The sequence below is a fragment of the Erinaceus europaeus genome, chromosome 18, assembly GCF_950295315.1.
Source record: "Erinaceus europaeus chromosome 18, mEriEur2.1, whole genome shotgun sequence".
NCBI classification, from domain to species: Eukaryota; Metazoa; Chordata; class Mammalia; order Eulipotyphla; family Erinaceidae; genus Erinaceus; species Erinaceus europaeus.
In genome coordinates this window covers 19,295,910-19,315,243 of record NC_080179.1, presented here as the reverse complement: position 1 = coordinate 19,315,243, position 19,334 = coordinate 19,295,910, and the positions used below count along the sequence as shown (strand labels likewise).

At 41.6% G+C, this 19,334-nt stretch overlaps 1 protein-coding gene and 1 long non-coding RNA gene across 2 annotated transcripts in view; one reads left to right on the top strand and one right to left on the bottom strand.

The window, feature by feature from the left end:
• Positions 1-19,334, top strand: part of METAP1D (methionyl aminopeptidase type 1D, mitochondrial) — a 124,797-nt gene that overhangs the window by 83,379 nt on the left and 22,084 nt on the right. Inside the window, exons 2-4 of the mRNA XM_060177717.1 lie at positions 12,228-12,385; positions 14,353-14,502; positions 18,764-18,912. Coding sequence (XP_060033700.1) covers positions 12,228-12,385; positions 14,353-14,502; positions 18,764-18,912 — 457 coding nt within the window. The remainder of the gene's footprint in view (positions 1-12,227; positions 12,386-14,352; positions 14,503-18,763; positions 18,913-19,334) is intronic.
• On the bottom strand, positions 1,118-14,357 carry LOC132534248 (uncharacterized). The gene is made up of 3 exons (XR_009545932.1): positions 14,160-14,357; positions 13,345-13,440; positions 1,118-1,344 (listed from the first exon to the last, which is right to left on the bottom strand). It is a non-coding gene; the product is annotated as an uncharacterized LOC132534248 (long non-coding RNA).

Here is a 19,334-nt window from a genome sequence, read left to right as displayed (position 1 = left end):
TTTTTCCTCTGGGTTGAGTGTTTTTCCCCCTTCTTCTTTAATAAATGCACAGGTTATTCTTGTGAAATGTGAGCTTCTCTCCTGTTTTGTAGTGTCCTTGAAATGGGAAGAAACCTTCCACCATTCTCATTTACTTTTGAAACATGGGCATCTTTGTATTGGACTATAAACACCTATGAGAGTTACATCAAGTGATACAAACTATCTGATTTGCCTCCCGCCACACTTGTGCAAGTTATCAGCCCCATCAAGCAGACAGTTAATGTTTTGGGTCAAGACATGGAAGGCATGGGTGTACTTGCAGTGTGCTTTTTTTGCTCTGGGTAAATTGGCTGGAGTTCATGAAGTGTGATCTTTCTGGGGTTCTAAATCAGCACCTTGGAAATATATTTCTATGGTACAGTTCCTCTGAGCCTCTGCAGCAGCAATATTTCTAAACAGTTAAAAGTTTCTCAGATTGCTATCACAAAGTAAGCTGCTATTTTAAGTAAATGTATTATTTAAGTAAACCATTTGTTTTAAAATTAAAATCTTCAGTGACTGCAAGAGCCATGTTTGAAAATGAATTAACAAAACATTGTTGCTTTTTCTCTTAATAATCATAAATCATTTAAATCTGGCAGGCATTCCTTCCTTCATCCAATATAATTGCCTCCATTTGTAAAATCAATTAGATGTTGATATGCTATAAATAATAGTTTTGTTAGTAGATGTTGGCATTTGTTGATCATTATGAAAAAAAAAAACACACTCAGTAAGATGTTTTACAGGGTTATCTTTCAAATTACGGATTATCTCAGGTTGACGTTGTTGGCTAATGCCGAGTAGTGCCAGACGACTTCACTGTGCCATTTTCTACCTATATTTGACACCTCTAAAATACAGCAGTAGGGATTAATGGCAGCTGCAGACTGAAAGTGCTGCCCTGGAAACATATAACAAAAAACATAGGTACTGGGAGTGGAGACTTGAATACAAATATACTTTGTTCAGTTTTGCAACTGCTTAAAATCATTAGCATTTAAAACGTCCCTTTGAAAGTTCAGTCAGACATCTCCCTTAAAAGTACTTGTTGACCAAAAGGAAACTCATATTTTCAAGGGTAAAATCGGTTTAATTAAGGGTCATTAATAAAGGTGCACACAAAACCCCAGAGCTCAGAGGGTGAAATAGAAGCGTTTCATTATGTGGTATGGATTGCTTGAGCAGATAACAATTAAAATGAACCCTGAATAAGAGGCCAATAAATATAGGGCATTTTGCATGCAGCAGCCTTAGTTATTTAAAATGTATTCCTCCGTCCATCATACTTGAATTCTGTCATCCCACCTTCCAGACTTAAATCTGTAAGAAAAATAAAATGTAGTTTTTAGAAATTGATGTTATTACCAAATACACAGGTCTTTAGAACCATAGCCTAGATTTACATTGCAAATATGAATTTAAAATATGAAAATGTGTGGCAGTACCCAGAGGGCACATAGCAATTTCAAGAGACATTCAGGCCACACAGTGTGTTCCTCCGTGGAGTGAAAGAGCAGTTGCCTATAATTTTCAATGTGCAGCTCAAAATAGACACTGATAGAATTTTTTTGACACTGAAAATAATTCTTATTATTACCTCGGATAACAGTAAACATTCTAGCATTCATAACAAATAACGTATAGGTTTACTGCCTAAGGAAAGCCTACACTGAGTTTCTGGTACATAAACAAGGCTAACAACACTCATGTGATCATATTTTTAAGATTAAAAAAAAAAAAGAGGTCTTGCTGCTCTGGGACTCCCCTACTCTCTGAAAGTGGCTGATGATTTCCCACCGATGTCTCCAAAAAGGCAGAGTATTCAACTTGCCCCTTGAAATAATCAGACAGACCGGAGCATTGTTTCTTCCAAACAGCTTTCACAAAAGAGGGTGTGCTGTGGGGCCTGACTGAGTGGTGGTGCCCAGAAGACAGAGGCTGGCTCTCTTGCTGATGGAGACTGGTTGGTGTCTCTGTCTCTCATGAGGGACAGCAGCTCTCAAGTGGTAATGTCGATAGCAGCGACTTGGCAGTTAAATGTGATAATTATAAGGTATCAGCAGTGCTTTTTATGTATTTATTTATGCAAAGATATAATTTTATGTAGCCTTTTATTGCTTACTTTAAAGATTTTATGGGGCTGGGGGCCAGGCGATGGTGCACCCAGTTAAGGGCAAGGACCCACTCAAGGGTCCGGGTTCGAGCCCCCAACTCCCCACCTGCAGGGGGAACACTTCACAAGCAGTGAAGCAGGTCTGCAGGTGTCTGTCTTTCTCTCTCCCCTTATTGTCTCCCCCTCTCCTCTCAATTTCTCTCTGTCCTATCCTATAAAATAGAAAAATGCCGCCAGGAGCAGTGAGTTTGTAGTGCCGGTACTGGTACCAAGCCCCAGAGGTAACCCTGAAGGCAAAAAATATATATATATATATTGTATGGGACTGAGCAATAGTTCATCCTATAGAACACATACTCCCAGGCACCACATGGGAGCAAAGAAGCAAAGAGGAAGCTTCACAAATAGTGGAGCAGTGCTGTAGTGTCTCTCCTTCTCCTTACTCCTCTCTCCCTCTCAACATCTATCTGGAAAAACAGAAACAGAGTCCACCTGAAACAGTGGAATTGCCGTGGCATGAAGCCATAGTGAAGCCCTAACAGGAGGGAGGGAGAGAGAGGGAGATAGGGAGAGAGAGAGAGAGAGAGAGGATTTATTTTGTGAGAGAAAAAGAGTAAGCTACCAGAGCAATGCTCCATCATATGTGACACCAGGGACTGATCCCGGGGCATCACACACACAAAGAATGTGCTCTACCTGCTAAGCCACCATCCCAGACCTTTTTTAGTTTTCAGTTTACAAACCAGTGCTACTAAGGGGAAAGGAAATATGTGGGAACGTGAGCCAGCCTTTATCTGGAATGACCTATATCAGCTACTGTAGTTTGGTTATGCTTCTTGTGACTCTGAATGTAAATGGGGCTGGGGAATTAAATTTTGTTCACTCTGCATTAAGAAAATGTATTAGGAACTATTTATTAATTATAATATGATAAATATGGTTGAGTATCCTTCCCTTCTTGACATGTTAATTGGAGAGCCATTATCTTCTAAAGCTATGTGCTGACTTAAGCCCACTTCTTATTTCACCTGTGAGAGCACTAAATGTTTTTTTTCTGGTTTGTTATGAGTAGTTGAAGTAAACACTGTAGCATACCTTATTATCCTGTAACTTTGTGACAGCATTTGTAGGGTATCTTTATCCAATTAAAAAAAAAAGATTATGCGACATGCGATGGCACACCTGGTTAAGCGCACACCTTACAGTGCACAAGGACCCAGGTTCAAGCCCCTGATTCCCACCTGCAGGCGAAAAACTTCACAAGTGGTGGAATAGGGCTTTGCTAACACTTGTTTTGTTAATGTAGACCATTCTCAAAGGTGTGAGGTGGAATCCCAATGTGGTTTGAATTTGAGTTTCTCTAGCAATATGTGAAGTCTCTCTCTCATAATCAAATGCATTGAAAAAAAATGACAAAGTCCTAAAAGTGGTAGTAATCTATATCATTCCTTTATCTGGGATGTAACATGACAGTAAAATGCTGCTGAATGAAGGTACAAATATCTGAGCTGGAAAAGGCCTTAAAGATTATCAAGTTGAGTGGTCCAGGAGGTGGTGCAGTGATAAAGCTTTGGACTCTCAAGCATGAGGTTCCGAGTTCGATCCCTGGCAGCACATGTGCCAGAGTGATGTCTGGTTCTTTCTCTCTCCTCCTGTCTCATAAATAAATAAAATCTTTTTAAAAAAATTATCAAGTTGGGAGTCGGGTGGTAGTGCAGCGGGTTAAGTGCAGGTGGTGCAAAGTGCAAGGACCAGTGTAAGGATCCCAGTTCGAGCCCCGGTTTCCCACCTGCAGGGAGCTTGCTTCACAAGTGGTGAAGCAGGTCTGCAGGTGTCTTTCTCTCCCCCTCTCTGTCTTCCCCTCCTCTCTCCATCTCTCTGTCCTATCCAACAACAATGACATCAGTAACAACAACAATAACTACAACAATAAGAAAACAAAGGCAACAAAAGGAAATAAATAATTTTTTTTTAAATCTTAAAGTTCCTGAGTTCCTCATTCATGTAAGAGTGATGTCAGCAGCTGCCAGTCTACTTCACAGAGTGGGTAAGAGATATATGTAAAGAGCACCTAACACTGTGCTTAATCAAAGAAAGTTGTCGTTTAAAATGTTAACCACTAGGTGCCAGACAGTGGCATAAATGTTACTGTGAGCATGGACCCAGGTTCAAGCCCCTGGTTCCGCCTGCAGCGGGAGAAAATTCATTAGTGGTGAAGCGGTGCTGGGATGTCTCTTTATCTCCAAATTCCCACTCAATTTCTCTGTCTCTATGGAAAGGAAAAGAAAAGGAAAAAAGGGAAAAGAAAAGAAAAGGAAAGAAAAGAAAAGGAAAGAAGGGAAAAGAAGGAGAAAAAAAAGGGAGTCGGGCGCTAGCGCAGCGGGTTAAGCACACTTGGTGCAAAGCGCATGGAACAGCGTAAGGATCCCAGTTCGAGCTCCCGGCTCCCCACCTGCAGGGGAGTGGTTTCACAGGCGGTGAAGCAGGTCTGCAGGTGTCTCTCTTTCTCTTCCCCTCTGCCTTCCCCTCCTCTCTCCATTTCTCTCGGTTCTATCTAAAAACGATGACATCAGTAACAACAGTAATAACTACAACAACAATAAAAAAAAAAACAAGGTCAACAAAAGGGGAAAAAAAACAGTGACTGGAAAGGTTGGAATAGTGGCAATAAAAACAATAATAAGTAGTGGTCCGGGAGGTGGCGCGGTGGTAAAGCTTTGGACTCTCAAGCATGAGGTCCCGAGTTTGATCCCCGACAGCACATGTGCCAGAGTGATGTCTGGTTCTGTCTCTTTCCTCCTATCTTTCTCATAAATAAATAAAATCTTGAAAAATAATAATAACAATAATAATAAGTAAATATTAGCCACTATTATTGTATTCTATCGACGAGTGCTAGTATAGTTAGTGGCGACTATGAAGCATACCTTGCTCAGAAGAGAAACACTGAGGAGCACATGTGTCTGTGGTTCTAACTAGAGATGCAGTTAGCAGGGGCTGAACTATGAACTGATTTGATTGTAAGTCTTTCCTTTGCTTCATCTGGGACCCAGATTTTCCATTCTATATCCGCACACTACTAAGCAAACTTCTTCCATTCACTTTGCAGTGCATTTGGTCAGCAAAAGAAGCTTGAGAGCCAGTAAGACATCTCACCTGGGAGGGTGCCTGCTTTGTCATGCATGTTATCCAGGTTCAAGCCCAGCCCCCACCACACTGAAGGAAATTCGATGCTGGGGCATCTTACCCTCTCTCCTTCGTTCTCTGCCTCACTCTCTCTTTTTTTTAAAATTTATTTTTTATTTTATGTTTTATTATTTTTATTTATTTATTGGATAGAGACTGCCAGAAATTGAGAGGAAGGGGAAAATAGAGAGAGACAGAGACACCTGCAGCCCTGCTTCACCACTTGTGAATCTTCCTCCCCTGCAGGTGGGGACCAGGGACTTGAACCCAGGTCCTTGCACACTATAGCATGTGTGCTCAATCAGGTGTGCCACCACCTTAACTCTCTTTGGATTAAAACAAAGTTGACTTAGTGCTGTGAAGCCCTGTGAAATCAAAAAGTAAAATAAAATTTGAAAACAAAGGGAGCTTGCCTTGGGAGAGTAGATTAATTCACACACCACTGTTTTGGGAAACATAATTACAATAGTAATTTTTGTTTTACATCTTATTTTATTTGTATTTTACCCAAAGCCAGTTTCAGCTGTTGTTTAAGGTGGTATGGGGTGGGGATGGGTAGGAGACTGAAACTGAGAACTCTAGTCTCAGGCATGGAAGTCTTTTGCAAGTTTTTTTTTTTTTTTCCACAACCATTACATCATCTCCTCACCCAGTAGTCATTTTTAAATGATTGTCCGATGCTTTTGACATTTTGGGTTTATCTTCATGTGTGTTAGCCCCTACTTTTTTTTCTTTTCTTTTCTAATGCATGTGAGAGTAGCCTAGATTGTGGAGACACCTTAATCTGCTTTCCCCCAGCCTTTGCACTTACTGCATGTCCTTGAGAAAGTGGCCTGCGTCTGTGTGTCTCAGTGTCTCCAATTCACAGGGTGCTTGTGATGATTAGTGAGCTAGCATGTACCCAGCAGTTAGTACAGTAGTGGATGCATAAGAAGACCCCAGTACTCATGAAGTTTTTCCATGCAGGTGGGGACCAGGCACTTGAACCTGAGTCCTTATGCACTGTAATGTGTGTGCTTAACCAGGTGTGCCACCACCTGACTCCTGGTATTCTTTTTTTAAAAAGTTGTTTTTTTTTCCCTTCTTTTGCCTCCAGGGTCATCTCGGGTTTGGTGCCTGCACTGCAAATCCACTGCTCCCGTGGCCTTTTTTTTTTTTTTCTTTTTTGGATAGGACAGAGAGAGATTGAGAGGAGAGGGGAAGATAGAGAGGGGAGGAGAAAGACATGCAGACTTGCTTCACTGCTTGCAAAGTGACCACCTGTCGTCTGGGGCTCGAACCGGGATCCTTGTGCTGGTCCTTGTGCTTCGTATTATGTGCGCTTAACATGGTGTGCCACTGCCTGGACCCTTAATTTTTTTTTTTTTAATGAGAGAAATGGAGATAGAGCAGAGTTGGGCTCTTAGTCATCCGCAGTGCCTTAAGTTTGCGAAACATGTGCTTCTCCGACCGAGCAACCTGCCCTGCTGCTTTAATAATTATTGTTGTGTGCATTTTGTGTGTAGGCATGGAAGCCGGTGAAGCACGTGCACCATTCCACCACTCTAGGGCACTTTTTCATTCAGAGCTAGAGAGACAAAGAAAGGCAGAGACACTACAGTACCAAAGCTGCCTCCAGGGCCATAGCACCGCCTCTCTGATGCCAGGGCTCAAACGTGGGACAAGTACATGACAAGCCACACACACCCTCTACCCAGTGAAATATCTCTCCAGTCCTGCTCTAAGTATGCTCAAAGGAACTATTGTTTATTATACCCCTACTAAGTATAAAGAACTCTCACAGACTTCATTCCAATCAATCACATCTGAGACTCAAAAAGAAAAAACTTGGACCACACAGTAAACTAAGTGGTATAGCAAAGAAAAAAAGACCAAAATTTTTCTTTTCGACCATCTGCTTTCCCTAGGCTGATACTCTACTCCTCATAAGTTGACAGTCCTAGAACTGGTAGTAATGGCTTTAAAAAAATTTTTTTTTTTTTAACAAAGTGGAAGGATCCCGGTTCAAGCCCCCGGATCCCCACCTGCAGGAGGGCCGCTTCACAGGCGGTAAAGCAGGTCTGCAGGTGTCAATCTTTCTCTTCCCTTCTCTGACTTCCCCTCCTCTCTCCATTTCTCTCTGTCCTATCTAACAATGACGACATCAGTAACAACAACAATAATAGCTACAACAATAATAATAAAAAGGGCAACAAAAGGTAAAAAAATTGATATAGATAGGTATCTTTATATCCTATAGCGAATATCTGCTTCTGTGAAGCAAAAATCAGTTAAAGGCATTTTGTCCTATATTTGGAATTGTTTAAAAGACTAACCAACATACCTCTATAAGTTTGATTTAATTTCATGGAATATCATGATTGAGTGTAATTAAGCAAATTTATGACACTGAATCACTGACCACTAGAGTTTGTTTGCATCACTACCCCTTTCCAATTCTTTTTTCTTTTTTTAAAATTTTTTATTTATTTTTGTCTCTAGTGACTCCCCCCACACACCCCAGAACACTGATTAGCTTTGGTTTATGGTGGTGCTGGGGATTGAACCTGAGAACTTTTGGTGCTTCAGCCATGAATGGCTTTTGCATTACCATTGTGCTATATCCCCAGTCCTAATGTTTATTTATTCTTAATTTATTTTTGGATAGAGATAGAAACTGAGAGTGGAGTAGGAGATAGAAGGAGGAAGAGAGACACCTGCAACATAGCTCTAGGGTTCGATGAAGTTTCACCTCTGCAAGTGGGACCTGGGAGTTTGAACTTGGGACCTTGTGCATTGCAATACGTGTTCTACCAAGTGCCCCCTCCCTTTCCAATTATTGATCTTCAGTTTTGGGGGCCAGTACTTGCTTTTAATTCATATTTCCATTACATTTCATAGCTGAAAGGTGAATCTAGTCCAGTAGTCCTTAACTTTTAGTGTGCAACAGAAACACCCTGAGGGTGGGGGGAGTTAGCATAATGGTTATGCAAGCATACTCTCATGCTCGAGACTCTGAGGTCACAGGTTCAGTCCCCCATACCACCATAAACCAGAGCTGAGCGGTGTCCTGGGGGGAGGGGAGGATCGCCCTGAAGGCTTGTTACAGCTCCCAATGGTGGCCATATTCCAGAGTTGAGAGGGGAGAGGAAGACAGAGAGCGTGAGAGAACCATAGACACCTGCAGACCTGCTTCGCCTCTTGCGGTGCGACACCACCCCACCCCACCCCCGCAGGTGGAGAGCCCGGGACTCGAACCGGAATCTTTGAGCTGGTCCTGGCGCTTCGCACTATTCGCGTTTCACCCTGTGTGTTACCGCCTGGCTCCAATGATGATTTTTTAAATATTATTTATTGATTTATTATTATATAGTAACAGAGAAGTTGAAAGGGGAGGGGGAGACAGAGAGAGAAAGACAGAGAGACACCCGCAGTCCAGCTTCACCACTCGTGAGCCTTTTCCCCCTGCATGTGGTGGGGACCAGGGGCTTGACCCTGCGTCCTTGCGCACTGTAATGTGTGCACTTAACTAGGTGCTCCACCACCTATGATGGTGATTTTTAAAAACCCATTGTTTACTTATAAAATCAGGGTGAATGGTGGCTTAAAAAATCTTGCGTGGGCTGACAAGGGAGCTCACCTGGGAGAGTGCCTGCTTTGTCACGTCAAGTTCAAGCCCAACCCCCCACTGCACTGGGGAAAGCCTTCCGTGCAGTGCGCTGGTGTCTTACCCTTTCTTCCTGTCTGTTTTTGCCTCTCTCTGTCTGAAAAGATTAGCTTGGAATAGTGAAACCCTGGCAGTGAAAAAAAAAATCAAGCATCATAAAAATAAAATATATCAGAAGTTCTTTCCTACCCCCAGCCAAAATCACAGGCTCCAGAAGTAACAATTGTTGATGCATATCACTTTTTAAAAAAATTTTTTAAACTTTTTAAAAAATGTATTTATTCCCCTTTTTTGCTGCCCTTGTTTTATTGTTGTAGTTATTATTGTTATTGTTGTTGGCTGGGACAGAGAGAAATGGAGGGGGGGAAGATAGAGAGGGGGAGAAAAAGACACCTGCAGACCTGCTTCACGGCTTGTGAAACGACACCCTGCAGGTGGGGAGCCCAGAGGCTCTAACCGGGATCCTTCCGCCGGTCCTTGCAGCTTTGCACCATGTGTGCTTAACCCGCTGAGCTACCGCCAGACTCCCAGCATATCACTTTTTTTTTTAAGTTTTTTTTATATTTATTTATTTTGCCTTTTGTTGCTCTTGTTTTATTGTTGTAGTTATTATTATTGTTCTTGATGTCATCGTTGTTGGATAGGACAGAGAGAAGTGGAAGAGACGGGGAGAGAAAGATAGACACCTGCTTCACCGACTGCGAAGCGACTCCCCTGCAGGTGCGGAGCTGGGGGCTCGAACCGCGATCCTTACACTGGTCCTTGCACTTTGCACCACATGCGCTTAACCCGCTGCGCCACCACCCGACTCTCCATATCACTATTTTAAAAAATATTTATTTTATTTATTTATTCATTCCCTTTTGTTGCCCTTGTTGTTTTATTGTTGTTGTTATTATTGTTGTTGTCGTTGTTGGATAGGACAGAGAGAAATGGAGAGAGGAGGGGAAAACAGAGAGGAGGAGAGAAAGATAGACACCTGCAGACCTGCTTCACCGCATGTGAAGGGACTCCCCTGCAGGTGGGGAGCCGGGGTTCGAACCGGCATCCTTATGCGGGTCCTTGTGCTTTGCGCCACCTGCGCTTAACCCGCTGCGCTACAGCCCGACTCCCCCATATCACTTTTTTTAAAGAATCTTTTAAAGAATTTTCTTAATTTTTTTTATTATCTTTATTTATTTATTGGATAGAGACAGGCAGAAATCAAAAGGGAAGGGGCTGATAGGGAGAGAGACAGAGAGATACCTGAAGCCCTGCTTCGCCACTCACAAAGCTTCACCCCTGCAGGTGGGAACCGGGACCTTGAACCTGGGTCCCTGCACATTGTAACGTGTGTGCTCTGCCAGGTGCACCACCACCTGGCCCCCGTATCACTTTTTAGAATTGTTTTTTCTGTCATTGCTGGCGCTTCACTACTCCAGGCTGACTCTCTCACATAGAGAAAAGGAGATGAGGTCTAGGAGAGGAGACACCGCAGCACTGAATCTTCCCCTTCTTCTTCTTCTTCTAGCGTTCGCCCTTCTTCCGTAGCCAGTCAACAGCGTCAGGTTGAAAGCTGTCAGGAGCTGCTTGTTGCTGGCTTTGAAAGTGACTGGGATCCATGTGGATTCAGTCGGCTAGGAAGGATCGTCAGTTTCCCCAATGAATGGGTACTCACGGGATGCACCACAAGAAGGTCGATCCAGTGCATCCCGCTATAGGACTCCCAACTGATGTGCTGGGGATTTGAACCTGGACTGCACTTGTGGCAAAGCAGACACCTCCCAGGGTGCACAATCTCACCAGCCAATTTTCAGAAATTGTGTAGACACCTACAAGCTTATAGAAATGTGTAATTTGGGCGCACCTGGTTGAGCGCACGGGTTACGATGCGCAAGGACCCAGGTTCCAGTTTCCGGTCCTCACCTGCAGGGGGAAACTTCATGAGTGGTGAACCAGTGCTGCAGGTGTCTCTCTCTTCCTCTCTGTCCCCCCTTCCCTCTCGATTTCTGACTGTCTCTATCCAATAAATAAATAAAGATAATAAAAAAATTTTTAAAAGTGTAACTTTTAAAATTTTTAAAAATATTTATTTATTCCCTTTTGTTGCCCTTGTTGTTTTATTGCTGTAGTTACTATTGTTGTTGTTGATGATGTCGTCATTGTTGGATAGGATAGAGAGAAATGGAGAGAGGAGGGGGAGAGAAAGACAGACACCTGCAGACCTACTTCACCGCTTGTGAAACAATTCCCCTGCAGGTGGGGAGCCAGGGTCTTGAACCCGGATCCTTATGCTGGTCCTTGCGCTTGGCACACGTGCGCTTAACCCGCTGTGCTACCGCCCGACTCCAGTGTAACTTCTTTTTTACGTTTGCGGGCTTTTCATAATTTTGCTCACAACTTGCTCTTTTTCCTAACCATGTCGTGTGACCTTTTTCCACAGCAATATGTCAAGGTGACTGTGCTTATTCGCTAAGAGTCCCATAGTTTTATGTTATGTAGATAGACCACAGTATGTAAAACGAGACCCCAGTTGATGGATACTAAGCTACCTCCCATTCTTTTTTCTACCACTAATAATGCTGGAGTGAGAATCCAGCTTCATATGCCCATCGGTACAAAATAGCCACAAGGTGAAGTCCTAGGAGATGAATAGCTGAATTGAAGGATGTACATTTAAATTTTTTGTGAGCTATTTCTAAATTTCTATTGTGGGTTCTGCAGAAACTGCGGTTCGTTTTCTTTCAGGATGATTTGAGCATTCGTCACAATGACTTTCAGTGGAATGCCTCACTGAGCGTGAACTTAACACAGAGTAGTAATTCTATTGAGGGCAAAAAGTGCAGCTGGCAATTTGTCCATGATTCTTGAAAGGAAAACGGCTTAAAAAACATAAAGGCACGCTACCAGTGCCCCAAACCTAGGGTCATCATGAGCACTGCTGCCTAAGATACCACAGCAGAAATTGTTCTTTATCGACCTGTGCTTAACAGATGTTTCTATATACTTGTTTCTCATTAGAGTAGTTTTCCATTGCCAAACATTTATGTAAACATAGTATTAGCTAATAAATATATATGCTGCACTAGTGTTGTATTAGAACGCAGTTTACTACCGCTTTTCATTCTATTTGAGGATTTTCCTGTTTGAGTCACTAAGGGATTAGAATAGTGGTTTTTTAACAACAACAATGCCGAAGCTTAAAATATAGGAGTGTTAGGTTTTTTTTTTTCTTTTTCTTTTTTTTTTTAACTTAAGATCATCTATTTCTGCTCACAGGTTATCATAAAATTTTCTCTTCACCACTCCGTCATCTCTACTTAGACAAGCAGTCAAGCAGTCAACAAAGAAGAAATTTCTTTTTCCGGAGACAAAGAGATATTTCACACAGTGTAGTTTTGCCGGCTTCAGTCGCTTCAGCTTATCCAGTCCCCCAGGTACTGTCTTGCTTATTATCTGCTGCTTTTTCTGCCAAGATAAAGGTTAACTGCAGAAGTGATCAAATGTTGTTGTACCTTTGGTTTCTGAACCACTTGCATTATGATTCTCAAAGTTAGGTTGTGATTTAAAATTGTGATTTGAGAAGTTTTCACATTCTGCACTTGTATAATGTTGATTTTTTTTTTAACAATAGATCACTGCTTGGTTCATATAGGATTTAATTTTCCGTCATAGACTTTTCATATCAAAGCTCTGACATGAAGATAAAAGATGTTTATATGTATGTAGTTTCCTAACTTTTTAAAAGAAAATTTGACAATAAAATTGGGATCATTCAAGAGAGATTAATTGAAACTTATGCGCTAGATGTTTTTTCCTAGAGCCTGCTCTTACATTTTCCATGTTATTAATGCTGCTGTCTGTGAATTGTCCTTTAGAGTAAATTAAATGAAATATCTTCTCTCAGAAAATGTTAGATTATTTTTTCAGAGATTACAAATCTCTGAAAAGAATGCATCCATCTTTCTCAAAATGCAATGTAAAGGAAATCTCTAGGTCATTTCAGAAGAACCTGAGCAGCTGACAAAAATATAGATTTGTCAGAAAAGCCACCAGCTTCCCCCCTCTCATGCAGGTTTGTTCTCTCCCTCCCGCACAGAAATTCATGTTAAGTGTATGGCACTCCCTGAGGAGGAGTGGCCCATTTTTGTGGTGTGGCTGACAAGACTGGCCACCAGATCTCAGATAGTGTCCCTGGTATTTTCTTAACAGTAACCTCCTATGAGGCGAATGGATCCTTTGAGAATTTCATTGACAACCCAACATCCCCTCTGCCTGTAGTTGTAACCCAACCAGATCACAAAACAGAGTGGAGATAATAACACAGTCTGTGGGGAAGATGACATTTTGAGCTTTTGTGGGCTTCGCGGTGACACTGAAGGAGAGATATGCTCACCTAGAGCTCAGCTGTGGCCGCCCTGGCAATGGTGTCACCTATGCCAGAAAGGTCCAGTGGAGCTTCTGAGTCAGTGGAAGTCTTAAATCCTGCACTCTACAAGAAGCAGAGTCCTAGCCTCAGACTTTGCAAATATGCACTGATGTCAACTGAACAGTGTTGTTCTCTCCCTTAGTTAGCTTGTCCCCTGCGTAGCCTTATTGGGAACTGCTCAACAATGCTTCTGTAGCAGTTTCTATAAATAGCTTATAGAGAGCTGTGCAAAACCTTGGGACTGATAGTATTTACTTTCTGAATGCTGCCCCTGCGTGTAAGTGTGAAGAATTCTACAAAGGGAATTAGAGTTGAATGTTTGGGGGGGAGGGGATGGGGTGCTTGTGTTTGTTTTTGACAAATGATAGAAATGTTTTACGTGTTATTATTTTTTATTAATGTTAGGGTGGCTGGGAAAAAAATTGTTTTGTTCACTGGCCCATTTCTTAGCTTGGGTACAGTTGCAAAGTGTAAGAAAAGTGTTTATGTAATAGGCATCAGTAAACTTGACAGTCAGCCTTTTACATATAGTCATTCAGAAGGGGTGATGGTGAGCTATCCTTTGCATAAATTGTAACTTTGTGTTAAGATGAAAGTGTTCTTAATTAACCATCTGACAATTTGGAAGCCTGGTGCTAGTTTTCATCAGTGGCAATATGCTTCTAATGGGGGTGGGGGAAGAAGAAAAAAAAACTACTGCTTGTTTTGACCAGTCGTCTACTTCAGTCCAGCTTGACTCAAAGCCTGGTAAGGTTAACAGACCATCTAGAGGCAGCACTCACAGGCAATGTTAAGTTCAAAAGGGCAGGGGAAGGAACTGGGGGCAGCCTGGAGGGGCTGTTGTGCTGGCTTTGGAGGTCGGTGCTCAGGCAGGAAGGGCAGAGTTTCATGAAGCAGGAGTCTGTGTCCGAAAAAAAATGATCCCATTGTCATGTGCTGGGTTCTGATCTTCGTTTTCAATCCTTTTTCCTCAAGCACATAAAGAAGCCAGACTATGTGACGACAGGCATTGTACCCGACTGGGGAGACAGCATAGAAGTTAAGAATGAAGATCAGATTCAAGGGCTTCATCAGGCCTGTCAGCTGGCCCGTCAAGTCCTCCTCCTGGCTGGGAAGAGTCTGAAGGTGGCGTCTCAGCAAGCCTCAGCAGCACTTACATAAGAGACAACAAACTCCTTTTTTTTTTCTCTTTTCCTTTCAGTCTTCATTTGTACACATCTAAGTTGCTGAAAATTAAGTAAAACCTTGGGACTGAGGGAAAGGAATTTTCTTATTTTTAGACATGTATACAAGAGATATTTAGAAATTCATTTCTGATCTGAATTTGGGTTGAGTCAGTCTATCCAAGTTGATCTGTGATAAGTAGCTTTTACTTTTTGCTCCCTTAGTCCAATTTGTTTCTGCTTTTACTCTCCCATGTTATTTCTGAGTGCCAGAAGAGTTGCTGTTTTCCTGCTTTTCTCATATTCACCCTGCAAAGAAAGATCAGATCACATGCACAAAAGCACAACTAATATAGTAATTAATTATGTGCAACTATCTTACAAGTCCTAGGTTTTTTTTTTCTTTAAGATTCATTTATTTTTAAATTTTACTTATTTTTTAACCAGAGCACTGACTTTGGCTTTTGGTGGTACAGGGGGTTGAACCTGGGACTTTGGAGCATCAGTCATGAGAGTCTCTTTGCATAACTTATGCTATCTACCCTGGCCCTACAAGACCTAGTTCTTTCAGAACAATCTAAAACAACTTGATGCATAAGGATCATAAAAGAAAATATGGTCTGGTAGTTTCCAAAAGGTGGGCAAAATGCAAGAAGTCAGACTCACTGAAGAAGTGTCTCTGAGCATCATCTATGTAATAAGCATGATACAGCAATTTATTGAAGCATAACATAAATACCAAATAACAGAAGTATTGAACTAATGGATCCTTAATAAAATTATTAAGAATTTTATTGATTTATGATTGTATGGAGATGGCTTTCACATGCTCATGAAACTCAATTTTAATGTTCATTTAGGAGTGACTGGATCCTTCTAATAAGGGAAATACATATATTGTTCTAGCTATTGATTGTACTGAGGATTGAACCTGGGACTTCTCATATGCAGGGTGTGTGTGCTACCACCACACTTTCTCCCCAACCCAGAAAAGTATTTTTAAAAAATACACTGGTTGGGGGGGTCGGGCGGTAGCTCAGTGGGTTAAGTGCACGTGGCACCAAGCGCAAAGACCCACGAAGGATCCTAGTTCGAGCCCCCAGCACCCCACCTGCAGGGGGGTCGCTTCACAAGTGGTGAAGCAGGTCTGCAAGTGTCTATTTTTCTCTCCCCCCTCTGTCTCCTCTCCTTTCTCGATTTCTCTTTGTGCTATCCAATAACAATAACATCAATGGCAACAATAATTACAACAAGGGCAACAAAATGGGAAAAAATGGCCTCCAGGAGCAATGGATTGATAGTGCAGGCACCGAGCCTCAGAAATAACCCTAGAGGGAAAAAAAAAAAACAAAAAAAAAACAGTGGTTGAAGCCAGATCTTCCACCTTCTGCTCCCCATAAAGCTCTTTGGTTGCTGGGGGGTGGGTGGGTGGGTGGGGAGAATACAGGTCCAAGAAGGATGACAGAGGACCTAGTGGGGTTGTATTGTTATATGGGAAACTGGGGAATGTTATGCATGTACAAACTATTGTATTTACTGTTGAATGTAAAACATTAATTCCCCAATAAAGAAATAAAGTAAAATAAAAAAAGATCTTTGGTCGGGTGGGAGAGAGAGCATAATGATTATGCAAACAGACTCATTCCTGAGGCTCCAAAGTTCCTGGTTCAATCCCCCACACCACCATAAGCCAGAGCTGAGCGGTGCTCTGGGGTTTCTTTCTGTCTTTCTCTCTGCATCTCTTTCAAAAAATAAAATAAATAAAAATTAAAATAATAAAAAGAAAGATCTTTGGTCCACACTCCCAGAAGGATAAAGAATAGGGAAACCAATGGAGGGGAGGGGATATGGAACTCTGGTAGTGGGATTGCACTCCTCTCATCCCACAACCTTGTTAATCATTATCAAATCACTAATAAAAAAATGTTCCTGAGTAAGGAATAATAATACTCTAGCTAGTACTAAATCATAAAGAAAAATACACTGGTTGAGGACTGGGTAGGGAAACACCCAGTTGAGTGCACATATCACTATGTGCAAGGACCCAGGTTCCAGTGCCAGCCCCCCCCCACACACTTGAGGGGGTCCTATCAGTGGTGAAGCAGGTCTATAGGCGCTCCTCTTTCTCTTCCTCTCTATCTCCTTCTCCCTTCTCATTTTTTCTCTGTCCTATCAAATAAAATAGGGGAAAAAGAGGAGAGACGTAAAAAAATAAAAAAGAAAGAAAGAGCTTGTTAATTTAGAAATGAAAGAAATCACAGTTAGTGGTCTGGGATGTGGTGTAGTGGATAAAGCATTAGACTCCCAAGCATGAGATGCTGAGCACATGTACCAGAGTGATGCCTGGTTTTCTCTCTCTGTCTCTCTCTTTCTCCCTCTCCCTCTCCCTCTCCTTCTCCCTCTTTCTCTCCTTCTCCCTCTCTCCTTCTATCTTTCTCATAAATAAATAAAATCATGAAAAAAAAGAAGAAATCAAAATTAATGAAAACGGAGTCTCTATAAAATGTGCCTAACTCAATTTATATAATTATGGTCTCCAGTCCAACCGAGAGATAGCTTATCTACTAGGACCTGTCCTTTGCCATAGGCACAGTCTGGATTCAAGCCACTGCACTGTGGAAAGCTCAGATGTAGCATCTTTCTATATATCTACCTACCTACCTATCTGAAATCTAAAAAATGAAAGGGCTGGTTAGATAACTCACTTGTGGTTGTGTGCTTGCTTTGTTATGTACACGACCCAGGTTCAAGCCAACCGCCACCATACTGAAGGAAGTTTCGGTATTGTGGTGTTTTTCCTTCTCTCTGTCTCCTTTTTTAATTTGTATTATTTTATTTTATTTTGCCTCCAGGGTTATCACTGGGACTCTATGCCTGCACTATGAATCCACTGCTCCTAGAGGCCATTTTTCCCATTTTTTTTTTTTGCTCTTGTTGACGTTATTGTTGTTATTGCTGTTGTTGTTGTTGGCTAGGACAGAGAAATCAAGAGAGGAAGGGGAGACAGAGGGGAAAGAGACAGATAGACACCTGCAGATCTGCTTTCCTGCCTGTGAAGCAACTCCCCTGCAGGTGGGGAGCCAGGGGCTCGAACCGGGATCCTTACAACAGTCCCTGCCCTCTCCGCCATGTGTGCTTAACCCACTGCACTACCGTCCAGCCCCCCCGCTCTGACTCTTTCTAACTAGAAAAAGTTGGCCTGGAGCAGTGAAGCCCCAGTAATGATGCAGTAAAAAAAAGAAAAGAAAACACATAAAAAGAATTAAAAAAATCAATTGGGGAACTGAATAATCGTGCATGCGCAAGACCCTGGGACAGCCAGAAAATAAAGAAATGGAAATATAATCCATGATCTCCATGTCATTGCTATAAAGCCCAAATAATGTTTCTCTAAGATAGATAGGTGTGAGTTAAACTTTGTAAACTTTTCATGTCAACTGAAGATCCTTTGGGATACTTATTTAAGCCCACGACACTAACCATTAAGAATATAGGAAGGAGTTACCCATATACTTTTAAAATCTTCAGGGCAAAAATGAATCATGTCTCTTAATAACTCACAAATAATTTAATGAATCTAGAGTTTAAACCTCCTAACAATCCATTATATCATCATATGTTCAAAGATTGTTGGGGCTGGGAAGATAACCTGAGGCCCTAAGGTCCCAGGTTCAATTCCAAGTATGACCATAAACCAGAGCTGAGCAGTGCTCTGAAAAAAACAAAAACCACACACACACACACACACACACACTCATTCTCTCTCTCTCTCTCTCTCTCCAGGGTCATCACTGGGGCTCAGTGCTGGCACTACGAGTCCACTGCTCCCAGGACATTTTTTTTTTCTATTTTATTGGATAAGACAGAGAGAAATGGAGAGAGGAGGGGAAGACAGAGAGGGGGAGAGAAAGACAGACACCTGCAGACCTGCTTCACCGCCTGTGAAGTGACTCCCCTGCAGATGGGGAGCTGGGGGCTCAAACCGGGATCCTTACACCAGTCCTTGCAGCTTTGCGCCATGTGTGCTTAACCTGCTGCACTACCGTCTGACTCCCTCAGATAATGTTTTAAAAAATAATTTTAATGTTAACCATCATAATTTTATCCCAGTAAATTTATACAGTCTTACCTGGAAGTGTTGTAGTTGTATGCATGATAATATATATATATATATATGAAATGTCTTCAACTGTCACTGCATAATTTTTTATTTAATATTTTAGGTTGACATGACAACTGAAGAGATAGATGCTCTTGTTCATCAGGAAATCATCAGCCACAATGCCTATCCCTCACCTCTAGGCTATAGAGGCTTTCCAAAATCTGTTTGTACCTCTGTAAACAACGTGCTATGTCATGGCATTCCTGACAGGTATTCATTGCTTAATAACATATTGTTCCTTTGAAAACTAAAACATGGAACTAAGATCTATAACATACTAAAAGACACCATAGTTTAACTGAAACCTACCTGCAAACTTTTAAATCTGGTTATAGTAAAATCAACATTTTTTGAAGTATTTTGCTTCTATGTAGCTATAGTACCACTTAATGTTTGTCAAAGCAATGTGGAATTCAAAAAAGGGAGTATACATAATTTATTATTGCCTTTTGAGATTTACCCTTACAAACAGTAAAACCTCAAATGTAGACCCCATATTAATTATCACCCATCATTTAGTCTCTTTGCAAAATTAAGAGAACTAGTAAAGGTATATTTTTTAAAAAGAATAGTATATTTGTAAGTATCGGCAACATTGCTCATGTCTTGTATTTCTTGTAAAATTTGGTCTG